The sequence below is a fragment of the Plecotus auritus genome (genome assembly GCF_963455305.1).
Source record: "Plecotus auritus genome assembly, chromosome: 11".
NCBI lineage: Eukaryota > Metazoa > Chordata > Mammalia > Chiroptera > Vespertilionidae > Plecotus > Plecotus auritus.
Window position 1 is genome coordinate 33,912,124 of NC_137777.1, and position 27,982 is coordinate 33,940,105.

The 27,982-nt window shown below is 45.9% G+C and overlaps 1 protein-coding gene across 6 annotated transcripts in view; it reads left to right on the plus strand.

Annotated features, from left to right (window-relative positions):
- CHD7 (chromodomain helicase DNA binding protein 7) overlaps window positions 1-27,982 on the plus strand; it is a 184,640-nt gene that overhangs the window by 147,875 nt on the left and 8,783 nt on the right. For 3 of the 6 annotated variants that reach the window (XM_080646130.1, XM_080646132.1, XM_080646135.1), the window contains exons 15-33: window positions 810-1,065; window positions 6,530-6,740; window positions 7,267-7,462; window positions 7,761-7,928; window positions 8,167-8,346; window positions 11,106-11,216; window positions 11,305-11,510; window positions 14,193-14,392; window positions 14,551-14,710; window positions 18,957-19,046; window positions 19,541-19,644; window positions 20,948-21,077; window positions 21,457-21,529; window positions 21,685-21,742; window positions 22,426-22,654; window positions 22,891-23,099; window positions 23,224-23,892; window positions 25,140-25,300; window positions 27,408-27,635. In XM_080646130.1, coding sequence (XP_080502256.1) covers window positions 810-1,065; window positions 6,530-6,740; window positions 7,267-7,462; window positions 7,761-7,928; window positions 8,167-8,346; window positions 11,106-11,216; window positions 11,305-11,510; window positions 14,193-14,392; window positions 14,551-14,710; window positions 18,957-19,046; window positions 19,541-19,644; window positions 20,948-21,077; window positions 21,457-21,529; window positions 21,685-21,742; window positions 22,426-22,654; window positions 22,891-23,099; window positions 23,224-23,892; window positions 25,140-25,300; window positions 27,408-27,635 — 3,639 coding nt within the window. The remainder of the gene's footprint in view (window positions 1-809; window positions 1,066-6,529; window positions 6,741-7,266; window positions 7,463-7,760; window positions 7,929-8,166; window positions 8,347-11,105; window positions 11,217-11,304; window positions 11,511-14,192; window positions 14,393-14,550; window positions 14,711-18,956; window positions 19,047-19,540; window positions 19,645-20,947; window positions 21,078-21,456; window positions 21,530-21,684; window positions 21,743-22,425; window positions 22,655-22,890; window positions 23,100-23,223; window positions 23,893-25,139; window positions 25,301-27,407; window positions 27,636-27,982) is intronic. The other 3 variants (XM_080646131.1, XM_080646133.1, XM_080646134.1) reach the window with 2 other exon arrangements.

Genomic DNA, 27,982 nt, shown 5'->3' on the forward strand with positions numbered 1-27,982 from the left:
GATGGGTATAGGTGTTTGTGTAATTTGCAGAGGCTGCTGTGCTGTTCAGGTTGGTGGTTTTGCTAGGTTTGCTTCTGGGAAGGTAGTATACTTCTGGGGATAGTGTCAGAAGCCACGGAAATTTGTAGAACTGTTTGCCTCCTGGAGTTTTAAGGTCTAGTCTTAATCTCTTCCGTTAAGTTCAAAGTGAAGTCTGTTTTGTTTTGTTTTACTTTTCCTAAAAACTCTCTGGTGTGCTGTACCCTATTGCCAGTCACCAGAAAAGGGAGCTGGAGGGAGACACCTCTGACTGCAGGACTGGCTACCTCCTGGCTTATTCGCTGTTTCTGGAAACCAAGAGAACTCAAGCATAGGCCCCCGCCCCCTCCGCTGACATGGTCTCTTCCTTCCCCTTCATCATCCCCACCGCTCAGGACAAACAGAATTGAAAGGAAATGAGTAGAACAAGCCTCCTGGTTGAATGGTTCATTTGACATTGGATCATTCAACCTTCATGCACTTCTGTTATGAAAACTGGAAGTTTCCTGCCTTCGTAACCTTACTGGGCTTTTTTAAAATGGAATTTATTGGGGTGACATTGGTTAATAATGTTATACAGGTTTCAGGGATACAATTCTACAACACATCATTTGTATTCTACTGTCTGCTCACCACCTCAAGTCAAGTCTCCTTCCATCCCCTTATTGGGCTTTGACACATGAAATTGAACGGTAAACTAGTAGGATAATAATCCTGCCTTTTCACATTAGGATATGTGTTAACGTGCAAGCAAGTCATGACATCAGTATTTACTTAAGGTCCTTTTTTAGGTGCAAAAACTCCAGGCTATTCTAAAGCCGATGATGTTGAGACGTCTCAAGGAGGATGTAGAAAAGAACTTGGCCCCCAAAGAAGAAACTATCATTGAAGTTGAGCTAACAAACATTCAGAAGAAGTATTACCGAGCCATCCTTGAGAAGAATTTTACATTTCTTTCCAAAGGTGGCGGTCAAGCTAACGTACCTAACCTTTTAAACACTATGATGGAACTACGCAAGTGCTGCAATCATCCGTACCTTATTAACGGTAAGCCTGGCTGTCGGTAAACTTACTTCATGTCATTCAAAGCGCCAGAAATCCTTTCCTCCCTCCAGACTGAGGACTTTACGGGTTGTAGTCATGACTGCATCCTGACGCCTCAGTGTGGCTTTCATCAGCTCCCTGTCTTCTGTGCTGCCTCCTTCTGTGGTGTCTGAAGGCAAAGGACCATCACTCCTGCCGGTCCCTCTCTCAAGCGGGATCTCACCTCACCTTTCTCCTGCATCCCTACATCTGTCTCACTCGTTGAAAGGAGGTGTTAGTGCTCCATGGCTTAAAAGTGTTCACAGTTAAGGAGAACTCAGCCCCTGATTGAGATTTTCTTGGTGTGTGTGTGTGTGTGTGTGTGTGTGTGGTGGTTAAATCAGAGAAGTTAGGAACTTTGGTGTGAGAGGCAGAGATTTATTGTCTGAAAACTTTGATCAGAGAAAATTTCTCTCAGTCTAGAGACCTTTAGCTCCAGTTCCCTAAGAATGAGAGATTATTTTATGGCTTTGATAATAGTTTGTCCCCTGTTGCTAATGAATACTTGATGCTCCTCCTGTCTTCTCACCTAAATTGATAGTGTTATATAACCGGCATGAGTACAAACCTGTATCATATGCTTCCAAACATCATGAAAGGAATAAACATTTCATGCCTGTGTCGTGGACGAGACTCTGGAGAATACGAGAGCCTTGTTTGTCAGGGGTTGAGATTAGAAAGCTGTTGGAAAGGGGTGGCATGGAGACAGCCTATGGGGCTGGGAAGGATATAGGCTGTCAGGGTTAGAACCAGGAAGGGCCTTACGCTGATATAATAACATGAGCAAAGAAGAGGAGTCAGGAAGACAAAGGGGAACTTGCCCAAAGTGTAAAGTCCATGCAAGCAACAGTGCAATGGCGAATGTAGATGTGCCGGGGCCCTGATGTGGAAGCCTCAGTGCTGGTGATGGGATTTGTCTTCAGTCCGTAGGCAGTGGAGGACCATAGCCAGTGTCTAAGCTGAGAGATGGTTAGAAATGCGATTCAGGATCATGGATCTGGCAACGTCGTATAAGACAGATGGGAGTCGGGAAAGACAGGCAGGCACAACAACCCGCTAGGGGGCTGGTGCAGTCGTCCAGGTGGAGTTAAGGTGGGGCAAGGAGAGCTGATGGCCCACTCACATGGGTGCGTGTGCTCAGTGACCATTGGCCAGCAGTGCCGTTAGGTTCCTTTCCAGGGAGAAGAAACAAGCCTGCTTTGTCTCTATCACCATCCGTGAGGTTCAAGGGCGGCTAATTTAAAGAGTTCCTCATCTTTTCTTCTTCCATAACGTACACTTGCAGCCACCTTGGCTCCAGAAGATCCTGTAACTAAATGACAAATGGCCCAAACCTGGCTAGACGGTCTCAGTGTGGCACCTGGGGCCATCGCTGTGGGGACAGCAGTGCATTTCCTTTCCAGACTTTGTGCTTTTAGTTTTGTCTTTTAAAGAGTGTATCATGTGTGATAATTATATGTTTCATGCCACCAACCTGCTAATCACCATGTGTTTAAGAGCCTGTGTGGCCAGTTATGGTGAGTGCCAGCCAGCCTATTCCTGAATTGGGGAGATGGAGTTGGGGCTTAGGGCAGTTGATGGTATGAGTATATACACACACTTTTGCATTTAATATCCGGTGAAAAGAAAATGAGGGGAAGTAGCCTCCAAGGGGAAAGAAAAGGTGCTCACAAAAGAGGTGAAATGCTGCCAACAGGGTGTGTGTGGAAGGAAGATCTCAGTGATGGTTGCCAGGTCCCCACTCCCAGTTCTACTGAGTTTACCTTGTTTGGTTACATGCTAATACATGCATTGAGCATTGAGAGGCGGGAGCAGGGAGTGCTGGGGGGGAGTGGTTCCCCCAAAACACAGCTGGTGGGTGTTCTCTGTAGCTGATGCTCTCTGGGGTCACCCTCTCTCTCTCATTGTTTGCCGGAGGCTCTTAGGACTTCTGCGGTTTGCATCTATGGCAGTTGTTCTAACTGGTCACACCTTGAGCTCAGCGTCTCTGTCCTTAAGTTATGAAGTGTCTGTTAAGCAGGTATACTTATATGCCTTTATGTTGGGAAATTGTACCTCCAAAATACACACACACAGGCACACACATACACACATTAGAGATCACAACTTCACAGGTGACTTCTGTAGGCCTGTGTTTCACAGAGGCGGCTCCAGGGCCAGTACTGGCCACTCTATCCACAATCTGGAGTGGAGAAAAGACTGACACAGCGCCCCCTCTACACACGTTTGCTGTGCAGATAAAGGAGGTTAAATTGAAATTTGTATAGGTGGTGGCAGAGTAAAGCAGCCCTAATCAAACTAACGTTCAGTTCAGTAAAGCACAATGTTTCTGAAGATGTGGGAAACAAACAGCTGTAAGTTGAAAGGGGCAACAAGCAAAGCAGAAAAAAAATTGGGAGTGATGGTAGCACACGAGTTATATATAAAGGAAATATTTTGAATGTGCAGTAAGTGCTTACGTGGTTGGAACAATGTTTGGTGCACTATAAACACTCAGAAAGTGTTGCTAGATGTTTTTTCTTGCTAAACGGTAAGCAAGTAACTGAGTAACATAAATGGCAATACTATTTTGGGTCCAAGCGTTATTAGAATGGAATGTTCAATTTCAGGTTCACTATGTGAGATAAAAATAATGTTGAAAACTTGGTCAAGGTCCCCTAATGGTTAGGGGTGACTTGAGACAGTTGTTACTTTTGGGGGTAGGAGGAGTGTAGAGAATCGTGAGTAGAAAGAAAACAAGACTGAAGCTACGATGCCAGAATGAATTTCAGAGAGAAAATAGTAACTTGTTTTTTTTTAATCTTCAAAAGAAAATAATTTCTTGTTTAGTTTTGGCTAATAGAGTAGATGACATTGCAGTTACTTCCCTCACAGTGCCGGTCTGTTGAAGTGGAAAGTCTTCTACACTCATTTCAAGAATGTCTTTGATACACATACACACACATTTTTAATTGTGGTATGATTGGTACTTTAATTCAAAGCAGTGCCAACAAACTACATATTTTGGCTTCTCAGTTCATTTTCTGATTGATATTTACAACTAACTTCAAGGTAAATCTAACAGATAAACTTGAGAATTTGGCTGTGACATCAGAATGTAGAAGTTGCCTCCCTCACCAACACCTTCCCATGCCCCTTCCCTTCAGTCTGGCCATAATAAATCCAGTGCCAAAGGAATCACATAGGGAATATGTTTGCTGATGTTTTAAAATGAACTATTATTAGTGTAAAGTGGCTGCCACTTAAGAACCAGAATTCATAACAAAGACCAGAATTGATTGGTTCAATCAATAGTAGCTTTTATCAGGTAAAAAAAGAATATACTTAAAATTTTTTTGAATATATTTTAATTTTGATTATTCATAAGATGAGAAATTATTGGTAGTATTGAAAAGTAGGAAAGTTATTTTTCATCTCTGCATAAATTTAAGATGAAAAATAATAGATTTCTCTACTAAATTGACTGAATTATTTTTAAAAATTTTCTTACTAAAATAATCCAAACATGTCTGATATTTACTTTGTCAAAAATGATTACTTCATTTTTGAAATCTATTCATTGACCATTAACTTGTTTAAACTAAAACTATGAAAAATTTTGAGTATGGATTATAATCTTAATGTGGACAAAATAACTATCCAAATATCATAAGAGTAAGACCTCTGTCTTCCTGAGTTGCAAAGAGCTTATAATATATTGTCCCACGAGAACAAACTTGTAATAACACCTAATGTAGTATGTGGACTTAAATCTATTTCTGCTGCCTGCTGAGAATCTTCTTGTCCTGAATATAGAACCTACATTTCTAAAGTTTATGTTCTGAAAAACGTTACTGAACTTTATTCAAGAACCTGCCTGCTACTGTTCTTAAATAGCATTTTGCTTTTCACATATTCTTCTAGTAAAACCTTTGCCCTTTTTTTTTCATTTGGAGGAAAATCCTGCATATTAGCCTGTCGCTGGTGTGGAGAGGGGAGTGAGCGGCTGGCATTTCCTGCCAGCCCCCCTTCGTAAGCAGTAACTGTGTGCTTTCCAGGAGGCCTCGGTGCTTGGGAAAGGCATTGAGTAACTATAACCGGCTCTCAGTGAGATTCTGTGTTGATTAATAATTAACAGGCATTATTTGTGCCCATGACCATGCCATAACTTAATTTGTACAAGGCCCTTAAATGGAAAGAGGGGCCACATTTGCTGCGTCAGCCACCCTCACAGAAGAACGACCGTCCGAGTGGCTTGGTGGCCTACCTGACCCAACCTTTCAGATCTTCTGAGGTTGTGTATCCCTTTCAGGTGCACAGTAGTTAGTCCACATGTTTACAACCAGGGGTAACAAGAATAGTTTACAGTATCTGACCCGGTTTAAGGAGGGAACCAATCCCATTAGATTTGTTCGTTTGTATTTCCTAGAGAATAGGTGACCACATCCCCGTCCTGAGGGAGAGGAGCTGAGCAGCCAGCCATGCCCTGATTAACCCCCGGGAGGGGAGGAGGCCAGACGAAGCTGCCTAATTCTAGTTAAGCCACCTAAGCAGTTGAAGGAGGCTTAGCCTGCTGCTTCCAGGATGAGGGTGGGTTTGGGGTCAGGGAAGGAGGCGTGACCAAGATGTCATTCTCTTGAGGCTTCTCTCTCTGAAGCCCCACCCCCCTCCCCCCAATATTTGAACAAACGGAAATCTACATGGGGCTGTGATGAAAAGAGGGTTAGGCCTAGAAATCTTACATGAAACAGGTATATTTTATTTTCAAAGTTTTTTGAGCTTTGAAATTCAAGATCAAATTTTTGTCCCTTATGAAATTAACAGGTGAGAATGACTACAGAAGGAGATTTAGAGATTACAGTAGAAAATGTGTGCTATTCCCTTAAAAAAAAAAAAAAAGTTCCTAAAAAATATCCTGAACAATGAATTTTCTTTTGTGGCAGTCCTTTGGGCTGTATTATTGTACAATTGTAAATACAAACTGCTGCCCGTGCGCTGTAATTGTTAGAATTCTGTCTGCTTGTTTCTTGGTTTCAGAACAGATTTTGTTGTGTGTTTATATCCAGCTAGTAAACAGGTCTTTGTTTCCTCAGTCATTTAGGTTCCACATTTTCTGTAGGTATCTGGCCCTTGGCTTGTTTCTGCCACTTCTGGCCTGACAGTCTGTTGTTGAAATTCTGTTTCTACAATCAGCACACATTTGTTTGTTGTGGAAAATGTGGTTTTTCCCTCCCAATGCCTAAACGTGTTGTGATGAAAACTTTGATCCCTTTTATGCTTTCCCGGTTTCGTGTAGGCCGAACTTTGAGGGAGGGGTAGGTTCGTGTTCGTAAACATGAGCACGGTGGTCTGGTTCCCACAGTTTGCGGTGGGTTTTGAAAGCTAGTTCATTGTTTTCAGTAATAAAAACCTTTTACTGTATTCATGTTATGCTGTCCAATCTCTGCAGGTGCTGAAGAGAAAATTTTGGAAGAGTTTAAAGAAACACACAATGCAGACTCTCCAGATTTTCAGCTCCAGGCGATGATCCAGGCTGCTGGCAAGCTAGTGCTGATTGACAAGCTGCTGCCAAAACTGAAGGCTGGTGGCCACAGGGTGCTTATCTTTTCCCAGATGGTGCGCTGCTTGGACATACTGGAAGACTACCTCATTCAAAGACGGTGAGGCCCCGGTTCCATAAGAATAAAAAGGAAATTCAGAAGTGCCCTTGCACAGGGCTCGACATGGTTCACCTCAGAGTGATACCTGTGCTAAAGTGGGTAGAGTGGGGACCTCGCATCTCTTTTTTAAAGGCTGTGGATGTACATGGCAGGCACTCTGTGTAATGGCTGCCGTAGGTCTGCGTGATTTTGTGGGCAATTTTGTTTCCCGTTTCTTTCAGTTGACCAGGGGAGAATAGTTCTGACCTAAAATTGAAATTGTTTGTTATTTTACTGTTGGAGGTGTCAGCTATTTTTAGAGGTTAGATGTTTCAGTGGAGAGGAAGTAAAATAAAATGTAATCTCTGGGCGTTTGAACCAGTTGTGTGAAAAACAACAAAACCCATTTGCTCTGAAATTGCTTCTCATACATAATATCATCGTTAATATATATCCCAAGTTGTATTACTGTCTTAGAAATAAAAGCAAGGAGCAGGTGTATTGTAGCTGTCCGTCAGGCCTCCTTGCTCATACTGACCTTTTCCAGGTACCCGTACGAAAGGATCGACGGCCGAGTGAGAGGCAACCTGCGCCAGGCAGCTATTGACAGATTCTCCAAACCTGACTCTGATAGGTTTGTTTTCCTCCTGTGCACACGGGCAGGAGGTTTAGGCATTAATCTTACTGCTGCTGATACCTGCATCATCTTTGATTCTGACTGGAATCCCCAAAATGACCTCCAGGTAAACATGCAAGAGAATCTTCCTGCTGCCTTTTTTTTTTTTTTTTTTTTAAGTCATTCTACTGTGACGGAGAATCCCCATCAAACCAATAAATTAAAGTCATGTAGTCACTCAGGCGGTTTCCCATGATGGGGGCAAATGAACCAACTCGTAATCAATTTATTAATAATGTAAAAGTAGTTTCTTTGTGTGTGAACCCTCTTCGAAGCCACACCTGTGTATTGGAACAGCAGATGCCCTCATAACTGATGACAGAGCCTTTCTTTCTTGGTAGCCATCAGTTCCCCTTTTCTTCCAGGCCCAGGCAAGGTGTCACAGGATAGGACAGAGCAAATCTGTGAAAATCTACAGGCTGATCACACGAAATTCTTACGAAAGGGAGATGTTCGACAAGGCGAGTCTGAAGCTCGGTCTGGATAAAGCTGTGCTGCAGTCCATGAGCGGAAGGGAAAACGCAACCAACGGGGTAAAGCCACCCGCGCCCCCCCGGCCCCTTCACTTACTCCGGCTCCCGGCTGGATGTGGCTCCTAGTGAGAAATGTTCCAGCATCAGCTTGTTTTCCAAGCTCAGTATTTCTTTTAAGCACTGTTTCCATCTCCTTTGTCCCTTGTTGGAATTTAGGTTTATCCTCTTTGAGAAAAAAAAATTGTTTAGTCTAAAAACATTTCAACTCTATATTATTTTAAATATCTCTCTAAAACAGGTGCAACAGCTTTCCAAGAAGGAAATAGAGGATCTTCTGCGGAAGGGGGCCTATGGTGCGCTCATGGATGAGGAGGACGAAGGGTCTAAATTCTGCGAAGAAGATATCGACCAGATTCTCCTGAGGCGAACCCACACCATCACCATCGAGTCCGAAGGGAAGGGCTCCACGTTTGCTAAGGTGCGAATCGATTGGAAGAGGCAGGCCTTCTGTAGACACTTAATAGAGTCCGCATGCAGCACTCTGTGAAGTGCTCAGGAGATGCACACGGAACGTTTGCCTTCTTATCCGGAACCAAGAAGTTAATTAACTCCCTGTGGAGCTCCTAATGCATAAAACCTTTGTTTGTGTTTTGGGTCCTGTTCTATCATATGGCACCGGTGGTCGCTCTCACCTTGGCCTCAGAGCTGCTTCCTGGCTCCCAGGGTAGTCCTTTACCTGTGGCCTTGACCCCAGCCTCTCCACTTCTTGAGATCTGATTCCTGGCATAGCCTTTAGAACAACCCGGTCACTCCCATCTGCCTTCCCCTCCAGCTTCAGTGCCATAACTCTGCTTTCAGAGCTGGAATTCATACAAGCATCATGCATGCCAGTTGTCTCACTGCCTCCTCATCAGACCAGCTCTGGCACAGGTCACCACTTGGGGTCGCTCTAGCAAGCGCCCCCCTGAGGCTTCCCCTGCATATTGACCTACCTGCCCTTCCACACCCAGGCCCCACGTTCACTTTTATTTTTAATAGCTTTCTTGAAGTGCAATTTGCTTACCATAAAATTCACCTACTTTACATGTGCCTTGACCTTATTTACAGACTCGTGTAACTATCACCACAGCATCTGAGTGTAGAACATTTCCAGCACCCCAGGAAGATCCTAATGCCCATTAACAGTCCTGTCGAGCATGCCTGTGTGTGTGTGTGTGTGTGTGTGTGTGTGTGTGTGTGTGTCCTGCCAAATCCTTGGCAACCACTAATCTACTTTCTGTCTCTATAGATTTGCCTGCTCTGGATATTTCAGATACATGGAATCATGCAACGTGTATTTTGTGTCTGGCTCTACTCACTCAGCACAATGTGTTGAGGGTCATCCATGCTGTAGCCCAGATCAGTACTTCCTTTTCATTGCTGAGCCGTGTTCCATTATATGTCTGTGCCTCACTTACCAGTGGATGATGGACATTGGGCTTGTTTATTTATTCACTAGTTTGATAGTGAAATTTTTAGTCGTTACGAATAATGTTGTTATGGGACATTTGCATACAAGTTTCTGTGTGGACGTATGTTTTTGTTTCTCTTGCGTGTGTACCAGGAGTGGACTTGCTGGGTCATGTGTTAGCTCCATGTTTTTCCTAAGCGAACGTCCTGGTACCTTTGCTTTCCCACTGGCAGTGTTTTTAGATTTCTAGTTTCTCCACACGCTTCAGCAACGCTTTTTATTGTCTGGCACTTTGATTGCAGTCATGTGTGTGAGTGGGACGTGAGAGCCTCGTGGGTTAGAGCCGCATTTCTCTGATGCCTGGAGCATCCTTTGCTTGTGGCCCTTGTTATCATCTTTGGAGAAATGTCTGTCCTAATTCTTTGCTCACCTTTTGAGTTATTTGTCTTTTTATTCTTGAAGCTTAAGAATTTTTTATATATTCTGGATAAAAGTTATCAGATAATAAAATTTGCAAATATTTTCTTCCGGTCTTTTCTTAACGGTGTTCAATTTTAATGAAGCCCAGTTACCCCTCCCCCCTTTTTCCCTTTTATTGTATTGTTTGTGCTTTTGCTGCATTGTCTAAACTGAAGTTAACAAAGGTTTGTCGTCTGCTCAGAGTTTTATGGTTTTCACTCTTACATCCAGATCTGTAACCATTTGTGTGAGTGCTCGTGTGTGGTGATGTTGTAAGACAGGGTCCACCTTTCTTATGCGTGTGGACATCCAGTCGTCCGGTTCCTCCTCCTCTGGGCTCTGTGGTCCACCACCTCCTCCCTTATGTCTCTGCCTACACATACACACCTGTTTGTTCACCTGAGTAACACCATTCAGATGCCAAAGTTGGATGCTGCCGTTTTTTCCTGGCTTTCTCCTTTTCTTTGGTACTTCACATTTAGCTAGGTTCTCACTCCTTCCAATTAATCTTTTAAAGAAACTTTGTTTCTGCTAAAACTGTTTCAGTCTTCATTACTTCCTCCCTGAACTACAGTAGCCTGTTCTACCCCATTCTATCCTCCACGCTCCGACAGCGGTGCCTTTGCCTAGGATGCTGTCCGGGGTGATGTCCCCAAGCAGAGTTTGCTGCTTCCTCAGGATAGAGTTCGGACTCTGTTTATAGGACACGCAAGGCCTGCCTTAATAGCCTGATGTTTGGCTTACTCTTCTTCTTAACAAATGTATGTTTTTATTGATTTCAGAGAGGAAAGGCGAGGGAGAGCGATAGCAACATCCATGGTGAAAGAGGGTCAGTGATCGGCTGCCTCCTACACGATGCTAACCACTGAGCCATGCCAATGGGGCTGGCTTACTCTTCTTGATTACCCTCACCCTCGGCCACAGGGCACATCGCCTCTCTTCTCCTCTGTGCTTTGAGCTTTCAGCAGTCTGGTCCAGGCATTGTTTTCTAGAGAGCCTGTTCTCCCTTCTCAGTAATGCCCTCCCTGTACCTTCACCCCCACCTGAACCCGGTTAGGGCCTTTCTCTGTGTATCAGTCGCACCTGTACATCCCTTCGTTACCTATGGTGTAGTGTGCTGCACGGTCACCTTTTGTTTCCTGAGCTGCCTCAACCCCTGGCCCAGGAGCTACCTGAGGGGTGGTCTTTGTCCCGTGCCATCGACGGCGGCATCTGGCACACAGTGGAAGAAGGCAGACATATTTGAGTGAATGGGTAAACGGGAGCTATTCTGCATTTTACATCTGAGAAAAGCATCTCAAAGTAATGCATATTTTCCCCCCTTTTAGGCCAGTTTTGTTGCATCTGGAAATAGGACAGATATCTCCCTGGATGACCCAAATTTCTGGCAAAAGTGGGCTAAGAAGGCTGAGTTGGATATCGATGCCTTAAATGGGAGGGTGAGTGAGAGGTTCCATTCACTCTCTATCTGATCTAACCCTAGGCTGCTCTGATAGAAGTTTAAAGTGTGTCTGCCGTCTGTTTTAGAACAACCTGGTCATTGACACCCCGAGGGTGAGGAAGCAGACCAGGCTGTACAGTGCAGTGAAGGAGGACGAACTGATGGAGTTCTCAGACCTGGAGAGCGACTCCGAGGAGAAGCCCTGCGTGAAGCCCCGGCGGCCGCAGGACCGGTCCCAGGGCTATGCCAGGAGCGAGTGCTTCCGGGTGGAGAAGAACCTGCTCGTCTATGGGTAGGTCGGCCTGTGGGAAACGGACTTTCACTTTAAAAATAGTTAGAATTCCAGGGGGCGTAGGAAAGTAGGATTTCTGTGGCTCCCGTAGTCAGGCAAACTCTGCAGCGACTGTGAGGGCCCGGGTGCTTGGTTAACGTGCTCAACGTTGCTCAGTCCTCGAGGATTTGGAGGAGCATGAGTTTGTCCCTAAGGAATTAGGTCAGATCCCAGTTTGCTTGTTGATGACTAATAACTCAGAACAAAGTCTCTGAATTACATTGTCTTTTCTCCTTTAGCTTCACATGGAATTTACTACCACAGTAATCTTGTAACACTTTTCTGTTATAAAAATTTGTTCAAGTCAGGGATCTCACTTGTGAAGCTCTTCCAACAGATGGTCATTTCAGGTCTCCGAAGGTGCCAGCTCTGGCACCCCCACAGTGCTTTGCGGGCGAGGTGCTTAGTCAATAATAAGAGGTTTCTAGCCTATTGTGAGACCGGAGGCAAATTCCATTCAAGTACAAAACCACCACCAAAATGGCCTTTCTATAGATCTGACAATATCCTGTCTTTGGTTGTTTTTTTCCAGTGAGTCATCATTAGTTCCAGAATAAATACAAACATTCTGTTTCATGTAGCGCACAGGACTCTGTCCTGGCCCTTCCCATGGGCAGCCCAAATTCCTGTGAGGACAGACCTCTTCATCTCCTTCAATGGGCCACGGTCTGTCTCATCTCTCTTCCCACAAGCCCTTCCCGCTGCCTAGAGCCAGTCCCTTCCTCCATCTAACCCTCCCTCCCCCCTACACACACACGCACGCATGCACGCGCACAGGCTTGAGCTGCCCAACCCCTCCTGCTGTCCTTGGCATCCAGGGCAGGCGTCCCCTTGGCACCCTGCACCAGAAAGTCTGGTCTGCACTTTCCACCACACTCAGGAGCATGTTGGTTTATGACAATGTAGTGGCTTCTCCTGTTGGAGACCCAGCTAGCAGCTCAGGGCTCTCTCTGTGTCCTCAGGGCGGAGTGCAGTGCCGGCAGACACAGTGAGTGTTGAGTCAGTGGTTGTGGAATAAATGAAGTTCAACGAAAGCTCATCCTGTGTGTGATCGCTGGGTCCCCTCTCCTATTGCCTGTGCAAACTGCTCACCCTTTCTGTCGGTCCTCACACAGCTGAGAGACGCCACCCAAGCCCTTTGCATCTGCTTCCACGTTCCAGCTGAATGATCTAAGTTGAGAATTTTGCTGGTAGCTTTAGAAATGGAACATATCAATAACTCTTGAAGCTAAGAAGTATCCTTAGGGCATACTGTATTTTAGTGAAGCCCTTCCCTCCTCCCACAGGCATCACTAGGTATTGAACACCTACTCCGTGCTGGGCACTGTGCTAGGATATTCTCAGATACCAGGGACACAGCTGTGAGCAGGACAGTCATAGCCCCACTGCAAGCAGGCAGGTCAACAGCAGAAAGCATAAACTGTGGTAATGGCTTGGCTGGGAGCTCTGTGCAAATGGAGCATAGAAGCATGTCTCCTCTCCTTTAAGACACATCTCAGGTATTCTCTCTCTGCCTCTGGGGTTCAGGGCAGTAGAAGAAGGAATTCCACCGAAAGTGATGTGTATAGTCTGTGACTTGATGACATCTTGAATGAGCCAGGGTAAGAGGGAGTGTTGGACTTTGAGTTGGGGGAGAAGAGAGTTTCTGTCAGAGAGGGCAGTATGTCCAAAGGCCTAGAGGTGAAGGCCAGCCTTGCGATTTGAGGGCTGAGAGAGGTTCATAGAAGCCAGAGGGGACCAAGCCAGGGCGATAGGGCGTTCTGGGCGTGCACTGTGCTTCTCAGCTGAGACTCCCCAGCAGCAGGGCACCGCTCTCATTGTCGGGAAGAAGGCAGCCTGGGGGCTCGGTCAGCGGTAGCTCAGACCGCATCTGCCTGTCTGTTGTGCGTTCTCACTTCACAGCACGCAGGAGAGAGAACAGCACTGGATCAGACCTGAGACTGTAACCCTAACTAGACGGTTCAGCCCCTGCAGTGTGCTACCTGCCTGCTTCTAGCCACAGTCCCTTCTCCGCCCTTTTCACATGAGGACCTGAGCGTGGGCGGGACGTTTCTCCCGGGGACGTGTGCTCTTGGACTTGGAGTTGCGTTCTCGGTTTCAGAATGAAACCTGAGCCTGTCCACAGCCTGTCTTTCATTATTGTGGCACCCTTTAGGGTTGATGAAACCACACTTCTCGGCCCTGACTGGGGGCTGACACACCCACCTTGAGTACCTGTTCATTTCAAATGGTTGGTCAGCATCGAAGCATGCGAACCGTGACTGTGCAGCATCGCTGTGAGAGTGTAAAACGTCCAGGCCCTGCTTGCTCTCTCGTCTTCAGAGTGGCTGCCCGTCTGAGTCTGAGGGGAAGCCTGTGTCAGCCCCTGTCCTGCACTGAGGAGCCACGGACCACAGCCCGTGCTGGGATGGGAGGCTTTCACGCTGGGCCCTCGGTTGCTTTCCTTTCACATGAATATTGCCAGGTTTTTGTTGTAATTGCTTAGCAAGAGAAAAGAACCACATTTAATATCTTCGTGTGCCTGGGAACCCCACAGCCATGAGAGTTTTGACCCAAGATGTCCTAAACCCGCTGCCTGACTGTGCAAATAAGCCCCAGACCTACACTGAGGGCACCTGTGCATGCTGAGTGCTTGCTTTGCAGCTGGGGACGGTGGACGGACATCCTTTCCCACGGACGCTACAAACGCCAGCTCACTGAGCAGGATGTGGAAACCATCTGCAGGACCATCCTCGTGTACTGCCTCACCCATTACAAGGGGGACGAGAACATCAAGAGCTTCATCTGGGACCTGATCACGCCCACGGCCGACGGCCAGACACGCGCCCTGGTCAACCACTCCGGTAGGTCGTCTTCGTGCTGCAGGGCCACAGAAGCCGCCAGGGGCCTGGCAGCACAGCCTAGACCCCGTGTTTCCCTGCCCTGGATGCCAGATTGTAGAAAGCTTCTGTTGTTATTACAATAATAATACTTATCATCATTGTTACCATTATGATTCTAGGTTTATCAGCCCCGGTGCCGAGGGGAAGAAAGGGGAAGAAGGTGAAAGCCCAGAGCTCACACCCGGTGGTGCAGGACGCCGACTGGCTGGCCGGCTGCAACCCCGATGCGCTGTTCCAGGAGGACAGCTACCGGAAGCACCTGAAGCACCACTGCAACAAGTGGGTGGTCCAGGAGGGTGGAGGGATCGGGGGTTCCTGTGTGTGTGCATGTATGTACATGTGTGTGCGTGTGTATATATGTATAGATTTGTGTGTATATGTATATGTGTATGTGTGTGTGTTACAATTAAGCTGTAGTAACTATCTTTGCACAGCCCTAACTAGTTTTCTTCAAACATGATGCTAGGTCATATGATGCCATACCTTTAAATGACTGATTTTTATTTATTTACTTATTGTTTTGTGAATCCTCACCTGAGAATATTTTTCCATTGATTTTTAGAGTAGAAGGGAGTGGGGAGTGGGGGGAGAGAGAGAGAAACATCAGTGTGAGAGAGACACATCGATTGGTTGCCTCCTGCATGCACCCTGACCAGGGCTGGGGAACGAGCCTGCAACCAAGGTACATGCCCTTGACCGGAATCGAACCTGGGACCCTTCAGTCCAAGGGCCAATGCTCTCTACACACTGAGTCAGACCGGCCAGGGTTGATCTTAAAAATTGCGATAAAGATACATAACACAATTTTAAAATTTTATCATTTGTAAGTTTATAATTCATTGGTATTAATTACATTAAAAATGCTGTGTACCCCTCACCACTGTCTATCCCCAAAACATTTTCATTGACCCCAATATAAACTCTGTACCATTAAACCAAAATTCGCCTGCCACTCCTCCTCATGGCAACCACCATTCTCTGTTATGAATTTGCCTATTCTAGGTACCTCATAAGTGTAAATTGACAGTATATGTCTTTCTGTGTCTGGATTATTTCACTTAGCGTGATATTTTCAGAGTTGATCCATGTTGTAGCTTGTGCCAGAATTTTAGTCCTTTTTATGGCTGAATAATATTCCATTGTGTAGATAAGACCACCTCGGGTTTATCCATTCACTATCCTTGGGCACTTGGGTTGACGGACACCTTTTGGCTGTTGTGAAGAGTGCTGCTGTGACATTGTGGATAACTAAGTTTTGTTTTGTTTTTAGTGTTATTTTTCAATTACAGTTTACATTCACTATTACGTTGCGTTAGTCTCAGGTGCACCTGTGGATAACTAAGTGCTAACCAGTGTGAATCGGGGAATTATGGTTAGCTTTATACGGTCCCATCTTCAGCTCACTGCCCGCAGGGGAGTTGCTGCGGAATGTTCATGTTATTTTTTTGCTTAATCGCACCTCAGTTGTTTGGTCTTGTTTGGCTTACCTTATGAGCCGAGAATCGTATTCCTTACCTTTATTTCTAGAACTTGATTCTATATAACTGAACATATATGTTGAATCTAAGTTTATTGCATTGCTTGGAGCTCTGCTAACCTTCTACTTCTTAAACCGACATCTTTACATGTTGCTTCTTCCCTTGCTCTGAGCGCACTGTTCAGTGTCAGCAGTGCAGCCACACTGCACTGAGCCCACCGCCCCTTCCTGGCCGTGCTGCCTGGCGTACGCCCCCGGCCTCTCCACGACTCCCTCTCCCTGTGCGTCAGCTGGAGCTCTGCAGCAAGGTCTCAGCTGGAGGAGACAGGTTATAAAGAAATGTGTGTGCCTCTCTTTAAAATTAGTCACCACAGTCTGAGCACATGGTGCTGCAGTGTGCCTAGCACTGCATACGGCCGGCGTTTGAGTTGTTTGAGATGAGAAGTGCAGTTTTATCCTATTTCCCTGACAAGGAAACTGAGACTCGGGTACTTATGGTCCCTCCGCTAGTGAAGGGCCAGGCCAGGTTGGAGGCCCAGACGGACGAGACTGGTGCGCACCCTTGTCCTCAACCACCCCCACCTCAGACGCCTGCCTCCTCCTCTGGGCTGTCTCAGTCCTCACACGAATAACCCTGGAAACACCTGCTGCTGACGGATGTTTCTCGCCCCTTTTAAATGAAAGTGTCTTCAGGGCCTCCCTTTGATCGCTGTCTCTAGAGTTTTGAGTCTTCCAAACCATTACCTCCAACCTTCCTGGTGCCTCAGAAACTGTTTTGTCGTTACTACTGTAGCATGATAGTCCTCCCTCAAGTCCTGCCAGGGTATAGCTGCTGGAAAACTTGCGTTTCCTTGTGGCTTATGTGAACTTTGGGTGATTAGCCTGGTGAGTTCTGTATTTGAACCCTGGTCAGGTGTGGGAACAATGGCTCTGGCCTCAGGTCCAGTGTGGTGGTGTCTTTGTTTTTTGTTTTAAATGTATTTTGATTGATTTCAGAGAGGAAGGGAGAGGGAGAGAGAGCTGGAAACATCAATGATAAGAAAAAAACATTGATTGGCTGCCCACACCCGGGCATGTGCCATGACCGGGAATTGAACCATGACCTCCTGGTTCATAGGTCGACGCTGAAGCACTGAGCCACGCTGGCCAGGCTTAATTTCCCATTCTGATGTCAGTAACAGACTTCCATAGGGTGCCCTCCCTGACCATGTGTGAGATGTCCTGTCTGGCTTACAGGTGTGAACTCCTTCAGGTCAGAGGCCACTTCCCGTTCACCTCGTAACCCTGCCAGCAACCACCGCGTCCTCCTCAAGGGCACTGAGCTGGCCAGATACACTGGTTTGCATTTTTTCCTCTAGAAAAAAGATGACATAAAAGTCTCCACATAACTGAAACTCTTCCCGATGTAGAAAATTTTGTCTTCTACCAAAAGAAAGAGAAACCGTTAGGGTCGCTGCCACTGTACCGAGTTTTGGTGAATAAAAGCGAATCCAGCCCATGGTGGGGGTACTCCCTGGTGAGCATCCTCTCAGGTTCTCGGAAGAACTGTCCTACAAGTCCTCTCACCAGAGCAGGCGGGCGCAGCCACAGAGGCCTGTACTGCCTATTCTTCTGCTGGTTCAGTTGGGCAAGCCAGTGTTAAATCCTATCAAAGAAAGAAATAAGAAAACGTTACCCAGAGTGAGTGTTTACCTGGGAGTGTATTCAGATGTTTATAGCCCCACACTTTGCCCGTCTGAGCCCAGGTTGGCTGGGAGCAGACTCCTGGTGGAGGGAGGTGCGCCTATTCCACATATGACCAGGAATGGTCTGTTTTGGTGAAGCTGCCCCAAGTTGTCATTTGATATTTTCAAGGACAATTACCACGTCCTAAGAGACGGTGTGAAGTGGTGGAGTCAGAGGGCCTGTTCCGAGTGGACCATGCTCAAGGTGACTCTGACCTTGGCTATGCCACTTGTCTTCTATTAGCCTCCGTTTTCACATTTGTAACAGGGAAATTGTAGAAATTGTAACTTGCCCCACTCCATCATGGTGTCCTGGTGAAGGAAACAAGCGAGTATATGGGAAGTGTGTGTATGTTGGGATTACCCAGCTGGGCAAATAGCACTTGGTATTGTCACGGCCAAGGAGGCAGTCTCGGATACCAGTCCTGACTGCCCCCGAGGGCTGTCCAACTGGAGATGCCAGACTCGGAGCAGACTTAGGCCCTGGGGAGTTACCAGGTGGGCTTTATTGAAAGAAGTATGTTCAAAGCCGTTGAGGTAATCCAAGTGAGATTGAAAAATCTGGCTTCTAGAATTCCAAGGGTTTTTAAACATTAATTCCTTGAGAATGACTGAGCGCGCCAATGAATTAGACATATTTTAATTGCCTTTGTAATGTTTTATTATTTTTTAAGTGACAACTTAGGCTCCCAGGTAATATACCATAAACCAGAAGGAATAAAAAAATGGTTAATATTCCTTAAGGGAGAAGCTGAAGACCCACGCCCAATCGCCATCTTCCTTTCTCGGAAGCAAAGTTCTATAATCTGAAAAACCTGACATTCCATATTGAGGGTTTATTGTAAGGTAGTAAAACCAGATTTTATATCGTGTGTATTCCTACAACTTCTGATGTGCTTCCAAAAATGGCATTAAGGCAGCAGCTGAGGAAATTTTATGAGATAATGAAGCAGAACAGTTACTGAAAGCCATCTGCTCAGTTGTTTACAAACTTGCTTCAATACTTCAGAGGCAGTGGTAGGGTACGTGTCTGAACTTCACAAGCTGCACTAGGTAGGACGAAGTGAAGTGCGCCTGGGCTGGGCTGAGCTCGGTCCCTCTCTGTGCAGTGTGAACGGTTGCCAGGCAGGCCTGTTGGAAGCCAGCAGAAAGCACCACACAGAGGTGATTATGTGCCACCATCTGTCACGCTTCAAGCCTACCATACAGCATGGCTAATCAGCCTTGGCAGGATGATGGATGAACAGCAGCAGCTGCCAAAAGCCACTGTTGGCAAACAGTCCTGAAGTTAAGAACTTTTTCCCTCCTCTGTCTTCCTCTCCAGGGTCCTGCTGCGTGTCCGCATGCTGTACTACCTACGACAAGAAGTGATAGGAGACCAGGCAGATAAGATCTTAGAGGGTGCTGACTCAAGGTTAGTGCACGCACACATGGGTTCTCTGCCCCCCTGCCATCATCCGGGTAGTCGGAACACATCATGGATCGTGTTTCAAAACCTTCATAAACCATGAGAAGCACACGTCCTGTTTTGCATTTCGAATGTAGTGTTTGTCCTATGAGCTTGGGGATGTGGCGAGAATCGGGGAAAGCCTGTGCGTGCATGCATGAGTGCGTGCGTGCGTTTGTGTGTGCGTGTGTGTGTGTGTGTGTGTAAAGAGGTGTGAACTAAATTACAGGAGTTCTGACACAGCCTTTATAATGGGGTGCTGGTGATAGCGTTCATTTCTGCTCAAGGTGGAAAGCGACAGACTTATGCCCTTTGCTTTAACCTTTGCTCATGCCTCTCCCTGACACCCAGGTGCTTACTGTGGGAAGGGGCACATGAGCGCGTGCACATGGTCAGATGACTTAGAGATTTTAAAACATTGGTGTTTGTCTTAAATATCACACAAATGACTGTCTTTACAGTGACGCTGATGTGTGGATACCCGAGCCGTTCCACGCCGAGGTCCCCACGGATTGGTGGGATAAGGAGGCGGATAAGTCCCTCCTAATTGGAGTGTTCAAACACGGTGAGTGACGTGTCCGCTTGACCACATCTTGACTGCGTGGCCTTTTCTCTGTTTAGAGCTCGTTGCATCCTCTCTTCCAAAGTCATCATATTAACAAGGATAGTTCCAGAGGACTCTTGGCATCGACCGCTTTCCTGCACTAAAAATCTAATAGGAACTGTAAATATCAGATGCTGTTTTTGAATGTTTGTTGAGTGTTTGAGAAGAAAACATTTCTTTCTTGGCTGTAAATAAAACCCAAACCATATTTGTTTTAAGAATAGCCCAACTGTCCTGGAGCCCTCCCGAAACTTTGCTCCCAGCACGGCTCCCGCGCCGGCTCTGCCAGCCCGTGTCAGAGTGGACGGCGGGCTTAACCTCTGCTATTAATCTGTACAAGTGCCTCCTGGGCTTTGTTCCAAGCAATATTTCACAAATGTCAGTGCTGAGAACTCCCGGCTCCCCCGAGTGGGATGCAGCCTTGTTAACTTTGAAAGGCTGGGGATGCAGACCTGGCATGATATATACAGTGAGCGGTTCCTGATTATAATCCCAGCTCTCTGGAGGTCGCCGAGGTAGTCTCGGCAGCCTGGCCTGACTGAAGGGGAGAATGATGGCTTATAAAACCTCCGTGATTATAGTTTGGCTTGCGGCTCTACAGCAGTTAGGGGCGGCGGGTTGTAGTACACATCCTAATTGAATTGTGCTGTTCTGCCTATGTGCCGCGGCCCCGATCTGTGAGCTCAGCCTAAAAACCATTTCCCCGCACGGCACTGTTGGGATCTGCCATTTCCCATCTAGTCAGCGTGGGCAGCCGAAGAGCAAATTGCAGTTTGAAAGCCATAGAGGGAACAGTGTCATCTTACTGACATGCATCATCCCAAACCCAATAAGACAGGTTCGCTGGCCTGACGTAGCAGGTTTTCAGCTGGCGGTGGAAGGTCCCGCGGAACCGCGGCTGCTCATGAGGAGGGTGGGTGGACTTGGCCTACCTCTGTGGAGGTCATAGAGGAAACGTTACGAAGTCTTTTAAATGTCAAGCAAAATTAGATCTTGGGGAAAACAGGGCCAGAAATCTTCCCAGGCATCTCGCAGTTATGGTTGAACCTGTTTTCCTCAGTATTTATGGTCATTCTGACAACGTCCCTGCAATGTAACTTGGCTCCCCCAGATCTGCCCTGAAACTGAGTGGTCCAACTGCTAAATCAGGGTTCTTTTAAGTACAAGGAATGAAGCCCGCGTGTTGTTGTGGTGCTGTGATTCTGTTCGTGACGGGCCTTTCATTGTCTCTGTGTGTGTCCTCGGGCTGGTGGGGATGGCACAGGCTACGAGAAGTACAACTCCATGCGCGCGGACCCCGCACTGTGCTTCCTGGAACGAGTGGGTATGCCTGATGCCAAGGCCATCGCTGCCGAGCAGAGAGGAACAGACATGCTAGCAGATGGCGGTGATGGGTAAGAAGGACATTTTAAAATTTTAATAAACTTTACATCCGTGTTGCATCTATTGGCAGTGTTCGGTTCTTCCACTGCGCAGTGTACTATTAGAATTAAGTGATGTTTATCAGTATAGTCTGGGTACATGTCATCATGATTATTTAGACATGATACAGTATCTAGATAATCTGAAACTTGTTTGTCTTTTTCAAATGACAACAGACACCCCCTCACTCCCCTCCAGCCCTCTCACAACCCCTCCCTCCACGGCTGCCTGTTTTAAATACTGATAGAATGGCTTTTGATGTTGAACCCAGAAGTAAAAGTTGCATTAGGCAGTCCTCTTCAGTCTCTTTCTATCAGTATGATTTAAACATTTTTGAAAATTTTTACATAGGGGAGAATTTGATAGAGAAGATGAAGACCCGGAATATAAACCAACACGAACGCCATTCAAGGATGAAATAGATGTAAGAATTTGAGTATATTGATTTTATAGCACCTGTAAAATATTATATGCCCATATATGACTTGTTAAACTTTATAGATGATGGCCTTTTCTTTAGAAGATAAAGCAAAATGAAACCCAGATTAAAATAATCTCGTTTCTCCCATTGCTTTCAAGGAATTTGCCAATTCTCCTCCCGAAGAGAAGGAAGAATCTGTGGAACTACGCACCACAGGTACGGCTCCATCGGCGCTGGTGCAGCGGAGTCAGGGTGCTCCGGGCAGGTGGTGGCGGCGTGCCAGCGACCTCTGGGCTTTGGGGTGGTGGGTCTCAAAGCGTTCTCTCGTCTACACTGACTCCTCTCCACTGGGAATAATTTAAATTCTTGTTTAGTGTTGGTTTTTCATTATGTTGCATTTCTTTGATAAAATAACTATTTTTTAGATTAAGAGAATTTATTCATTTGCTTTATGCCAGTTAGTGAAAAGTTTTTAAGCATTTTTAGAAATATATCTCTTAAAAAAAGAAAGAAATATATCTCTTGGAAATGGGGCATTTGCCAAGTGTCTGAAATAGTGCTGGTTTACAGAAAATACCGACCATTTGCTTAATGTAAGATCATTAGCTAACAATGTGATTTTTTTTAAGCTCAAGATTATCACATAACCTGAGAACACCCTTATAATGTAGTTCATGACATAAAGTATTTCTTTATGTAAGATGCATTTAAAAAAGAAATGGTTTATAAGTTCCATACTAATATTATTCTTTATTAACATTTTCAAAATGAGGGCACTCTGATGCCCTTTCCCACACCGTCATTTGAATGTTAACGAGTCACCTTGTTGTGATGGAAAATCCTGTGTATTGCAAGGTTGCAGCTACACATTTCAAAAAATACTTTTCCCACTTCCCCAGGCAAGCACAGCGAGAGCAATGCTGAGTTAGGCCAACTGGACTGGCCTAACACCTCAACCCTGACCACCCGCCTGCGCCGGCTCATCACTGCCTATCAGCGCAGCTATAAGAGGCAGCAGCTGAGGCAGGAGGCCCTGACGAAGACGGACCGGCGGAGACGGCGGCCTCGGGAGGAAGTGAGAGCACTGGAAGCGGAAAGGGAAGCTATAATCTCTGAGAAACGGCAAAAGTGAGTTTTTTCCAGGGTTTTACTCTCAACTCCTGGCACATTTCTCTCTCGGCTGCTCTTTTGGGCCTGCCAGAGGCAGGAATCACATGGGAGACAATGACCATCAAAGCAGCCTGTCTCCCCAACCCCAAAATGAGTACCGTGTGCGGAGGTTAGGGCAAAAGAGGAAAAGAGGTAATACGCTGGAAGCCTTTCCACTCAAGTACAATGCAAGCCAATGTCTTCTTTTCTGATAGGTGGACAAGAAGAGAAGAGGCTGACTTTTACCGCGTGGTATCCACTTTTGGGGTTGTTTTTGACCCCATGAAACAGCAGTTTGATTGGAACCAGTTTCGCGCCTTTGCCAGACTGGACAAGAAGTCTGATGAAAGCCTGGAGAAATACTTCAGCTGCTTTGTGGCCATGTGTAGGCGCGTGTGTCGAATGCCCACCAAGCCAGATGACGGTAGGTCCATTGATAACAAAAGTTCTGTACTAACAGGCCAGTAAAATGAAAAATAAGAGAGTGAACAATTGAAAGCCTGCTTCGGTTTTGTCCCGGGTAAATACGATTATTTTCATGTTTTCAGAACCTCCAGACCTCTCCATGATCGAGCCCATCACAGAAGAGCGTGCCTCTAGAACTCTCTACCGCATCGAACTGCTCCGGAAAATTCGTGAGCAGGTTCTCCATCACCCTCAACTGGGGGAGAGGCTGAAGCTCTGCCAGCCGAGCCTGGACCTGCCGGAGTGGTGGGAATGCGGACGGCATGACCGAGACTTGCTGGTGGGCGCCGCTAAACACGGGGTCAGTCGGACGGACTATCACATCCTCAATGACCCCGAGCTGTCCTTCTTGGATGCGCACAAAAACTTTGCGCAGAACAGAGGGCCTGGCAATATGTCGGCCTTGAACCCACTGGCCGTGGGATTTGGCCAGACTCCGGCCGTCATCTCATCTGCTCACATTCAGGAGGAAAAGGTGACGGGACAGACTGAGGGCAAAGTGGAGGAGCCTGACCACGCGGCCACCCAAGAGAAACCTGCCACGAAAGAGGAGGAGGAAGAACCCGAGGGTGGGGACAAGGACCGTAAGGAGGACTGTGAGGCCGAGGCCAGCTCTGTCAAACAGGAGCTGAAAGGCATGGAGGTCGGCGCAGATTCAGGGCCCAAGTCAATTTCCGAGAAAGGTTCGGAAGAGGACGAGGAAGAAAAGCTGGAGGATGATGACAAGTCGGAAGAATCTTCCCAGCCTGAAGGTAATGCCGGGCTCCCAGCCCCTCCTCCGCACGGCAGTGACGACACGCCGAGTTTTCATGCCCCTGACAAAGCTCTTTTTTGTTTCTTAAGTGTGCATTTCTCCTGTGAAGGGATAATTTTAGGTTATGTTTACTTGTATGTTCTGCTCTAATAAGACACGGAAACATGATATTTTGAACAAGTTGAACTCTCAGGAGAGGTTTATGAATACCTAGTTTCTGGATTAAGGATAAGGGTTAACTACTTTGTAGCGGTGTATTAAAAATTCCAAGAGATTTTATTTGTTTAATCCTCACCAGAGGACAGAGAGAGACGGAGGTCGACATCAATGTGCGAGAGAAACATTGGTCAGTTGTCTTCCATACGTGCCCCGACGGATTGAGCCCACAGCCCAGGTTATGTGCCCTGACCAGGAATCGGACCAGCAGCCTTTCGGTGCATGGGGTGATGTTCCAACCAGCTGACCACTCCGGCTGGGCCCAAGTGATGTTAATTTTGACAGTTAAATGTGTGGGAGAAGAGTCCTTCACTGAGTAAATACTGGGTTATTTTTAAACAAATAATGCTTAATTGATACAGTTTTAATTCAGAAGTAACAGGTAGTAGTGGAATCTAAAAATAACCGGTTCTCTTTGTAAGTCACAAAATCAGGCATGTTGTATGGTTCTGCTGCAGCTGGAACTTGGAACTTAGCGGACAGGTTACCAGCCGTGGGCAAACTACGGCCCGCGGGCCGGATCCGGCTGTTCTATCCGGTTCTCTTGCTCTCCCCTCCGCTCCTTTACTTTGAATTTATATTAGTTTACACAAACACTCCATCCATGCTTTTGTTCTGGCCCTCCGGTCCAGTTTAAGAACCCATTGTGGCCCTCGAGTCAAAAAGTTTGCCCACCCCTGGAACCATTAGCCCCTTTCCCATGTTGGGGACGTGGGTTCTTGAGTCAGTCTTGGTTGCCCTTCAGCCTCCTCTGAAATGCACTTGCACAGCGTCAGGTGACTAGCGACGTGACCTCTCTAAGCTACTCTGCTTCTTCGTCTGTAAGATGGGAATAAGCATGTCCATGACAGGCCTGGTGCAGGCATTATACAGCAAGATCTGTAAAATGCCCAGTACCCTTCTGGCCATATTGTAGGCACTCAGTAAAATGGAGCAGATCGGTATTCAATTTTTTTCATCGTGTCCTTTCTAAACTTCTTTTTCCGTGATATTCTGGTTGTGAGTCATGCACATTAATTCATTTCTCAGCAGGAGCTGTCTCTAGGGGGAAGCATTTTGATGAAGAAAGCAATGCTTCTATGAGCACTGCCAGGGACGAGACCCGAGATGGGTTCTACATGGAGGACGGGGATCCGTCGGTAGCTCAGCTCCTTCATGAAAGAACATTTGCCTTCTCGTTTTGGCCTAAGGTTGGTGGGTTATTTTTTGTTTTGTTTTGTTTTGTTGACCCAAAGAGTGGGTGGAAAAAAATGTTTGAGCTTGATTTTTCAAATAATTTTAAGTTAAACGTTGACACAATGTCTGAAGACTGTAGATGTTTCTCATGATTTAAAGAATGATCTGGAAAAGCCCAAAGAAAAAAATCAGTAGAATACTTTTGTAATAGGATGAAAAGGTGACATGAAGGAAAGATAATAAGAAACAGAACCGTTTATATGGACTTTTGCTCCTTGAGGTTTTTAGGGTGGTAATCGTGTACTACCTGTATATGGATTATTGTTTCAACAGACTAAATAACCCTTTGACGATATAAAATATGTGGATTTTTCAAAAATTTTGTTATTTGGCTAAAATATCACATAACATGAAATTTATGATCTTAACCAGTTTTAAGTGTGTACATCAGTAGTCTTCAGTCTATTCACATTGTTATGAAGCAGATCTCCAGAACATTTTATCTTGCATGACCGAGATTTTATACCCATTAAACAGCTCCTTCCTGCCCCCTGGCAACCACAATTCTACCGTTTGTTTTGATGAATGTGACTACTTTGGTTGCCTCATACAAGTGCAGTCATACAATATTTGTCCTTTTGTGATTGGTTTACTTCACTTAGCATAATGTCCTCAGGGTTTATCCATGTGGCAGGGTTTCCTTCCTTTTTAGGGCTGAATAATATTCCTTTGTATATATACAGTCTATTTTCTTTATCCAGCCACCCGTCATTGGGACATTCAGGTTCCTTGTACCCCGTGGCTCATTGTAGTGCTACTGCGAGCATGAGTGCATTAATATCTCTTTGAGATCCTGCTTTCAGTTCTTCTGTTCTGGATATGCACTCAGAAGTGGGATTGCTGGTCACATGGTAGATCTAGATTTGATTTTTTGAGGAACGTCTATACTGTTTTCTGTAGTGCTTACACCATTTACAATCCCACCAACAATGCACAAAGGAAAATGTGTGGACTTCTAAAACTGTTTCAATATTATTTTTTGTTTGAAGTAGAGCTTTCAGATTTAAGACAAGTTTCATATATTTGGAAAGCTACTCTTCTTCACTCGGGAGAAAGTGGGCTGTTAACCCATTTGGTCCAGTATATTAAGTGTTAATTCCAAATGTGGTTATCTAGAACCAAAAACAAAGTGGAAATTACTTTTTTTTTTGCTGACTAGCATAATTTTATAATAAATCCCTATGTAATTTGGGTCTGTTTTTAAGGGTGGGGAAATAATTATCCTAATTACCATAACAGGGCTGTCTGGTTTAAAACAAACAACACAAAAAACAGCTTCAGTCGACTCATCCCTCGGCTGGCCTTCGTACTGTGAGTTGCATAAGAAACCATGTGAAATTTTTAACTGAAAAGTGTCCTGTGACAGACATCTCTTTCTCCCCATGCCCTCTCACTTCCCCCATTGTGCTAGCCTCCCTTATCGGGTACGGAGGGAGTTCCCGGATCAGTCAGGTCTATGGGAGCAGGCAGGCACGTTTAATCTATGGAAACTGGGTCTAAGCTGTAATTGGAAATTTTTAATGTACACGCTTCAGTGAAATTTGAAGTAATAATAGGTGGGGGATGCAAATTGACATTCATTAGGTGTTCCTGGGTTGTGCCCATTTTGTAATGCTGAACTTTATTAATAGTGACGCTAATGATGTCCCACTGCCCGGGACAGACTGTGATCCTGGCTCTGAAGCTACACGCAGGTTTCCATTGTTATCTGCTGACATGCACCCACCATTCTTTAGCTTGAATAAAAGTTACTTTTAAAATACGGGGGCATTTTAGAGGTTGTGGCCATGCAGTGTTTGCTAATTTATGTGGTTCTGTGTTCATAATCACAGAACATTAGGTTTTCTGTCCTGGAGCTGCCTGAGTACCTTCCACCATGGCCAGGTGGTTTGGGTGGAATTTATTTGCTTGTTTGTCTTTCATTTTCTTTGACATTTTTCCTGCCAGTTGACTTGTAAATCTTTCCTACTCTTTAGCATCTTGATAGAAATATTTACCTGGTAATTTTAATTTTGACCAGGTCTTTCTTGCAATTTCATGCGACTTTTCCTTTCCCTCCAGGATCGAGTAATGATAAACCGATTAGACAATATCTGTGAAGCGGTGTTGAAAGGCAAATGGCCAGTAAATCGGCGCCAGATGTTTGATTTCCAGGGCCTCCTCCCTGGCTACACGCCGCCCACCGTGGACAGCCCCCTGCAGAAGCGGAGCTTTGCGGAGCTCTCCGCAGTCGGCCAGGCCAGCGTCAGCGGGAGTGAGGACCTCACCACTTCCCCCCAGTTGTCAAAGGTAGGTCAGCGCGATTTGTTTTTGCAGTTTCAAGTTCAACTCTAAATCTCCTCTCAGTATGGAAGCTTGTGTTCCACTGGTCCTACTTAGAAATATGGCTGCTGTTTCCTCAGCTTGTTGCACAGTTAGGAATATTTAATTCCTTGCGCTTCTCTCTCTCTCTCTCTCTCTCTCACACACACACACACACACACACACACACACACATTTTATTGATTTCAGAGAGGAAGGGAGAGGGAGAATGAGATAGAAGCATCAATGATGAGAGACAATCATTGATCGGCTGCCTTCTGCATGCCCCACACTGGTAATCGAGCCTGCAACTCGGGCATGTGCCCTGACTGGGA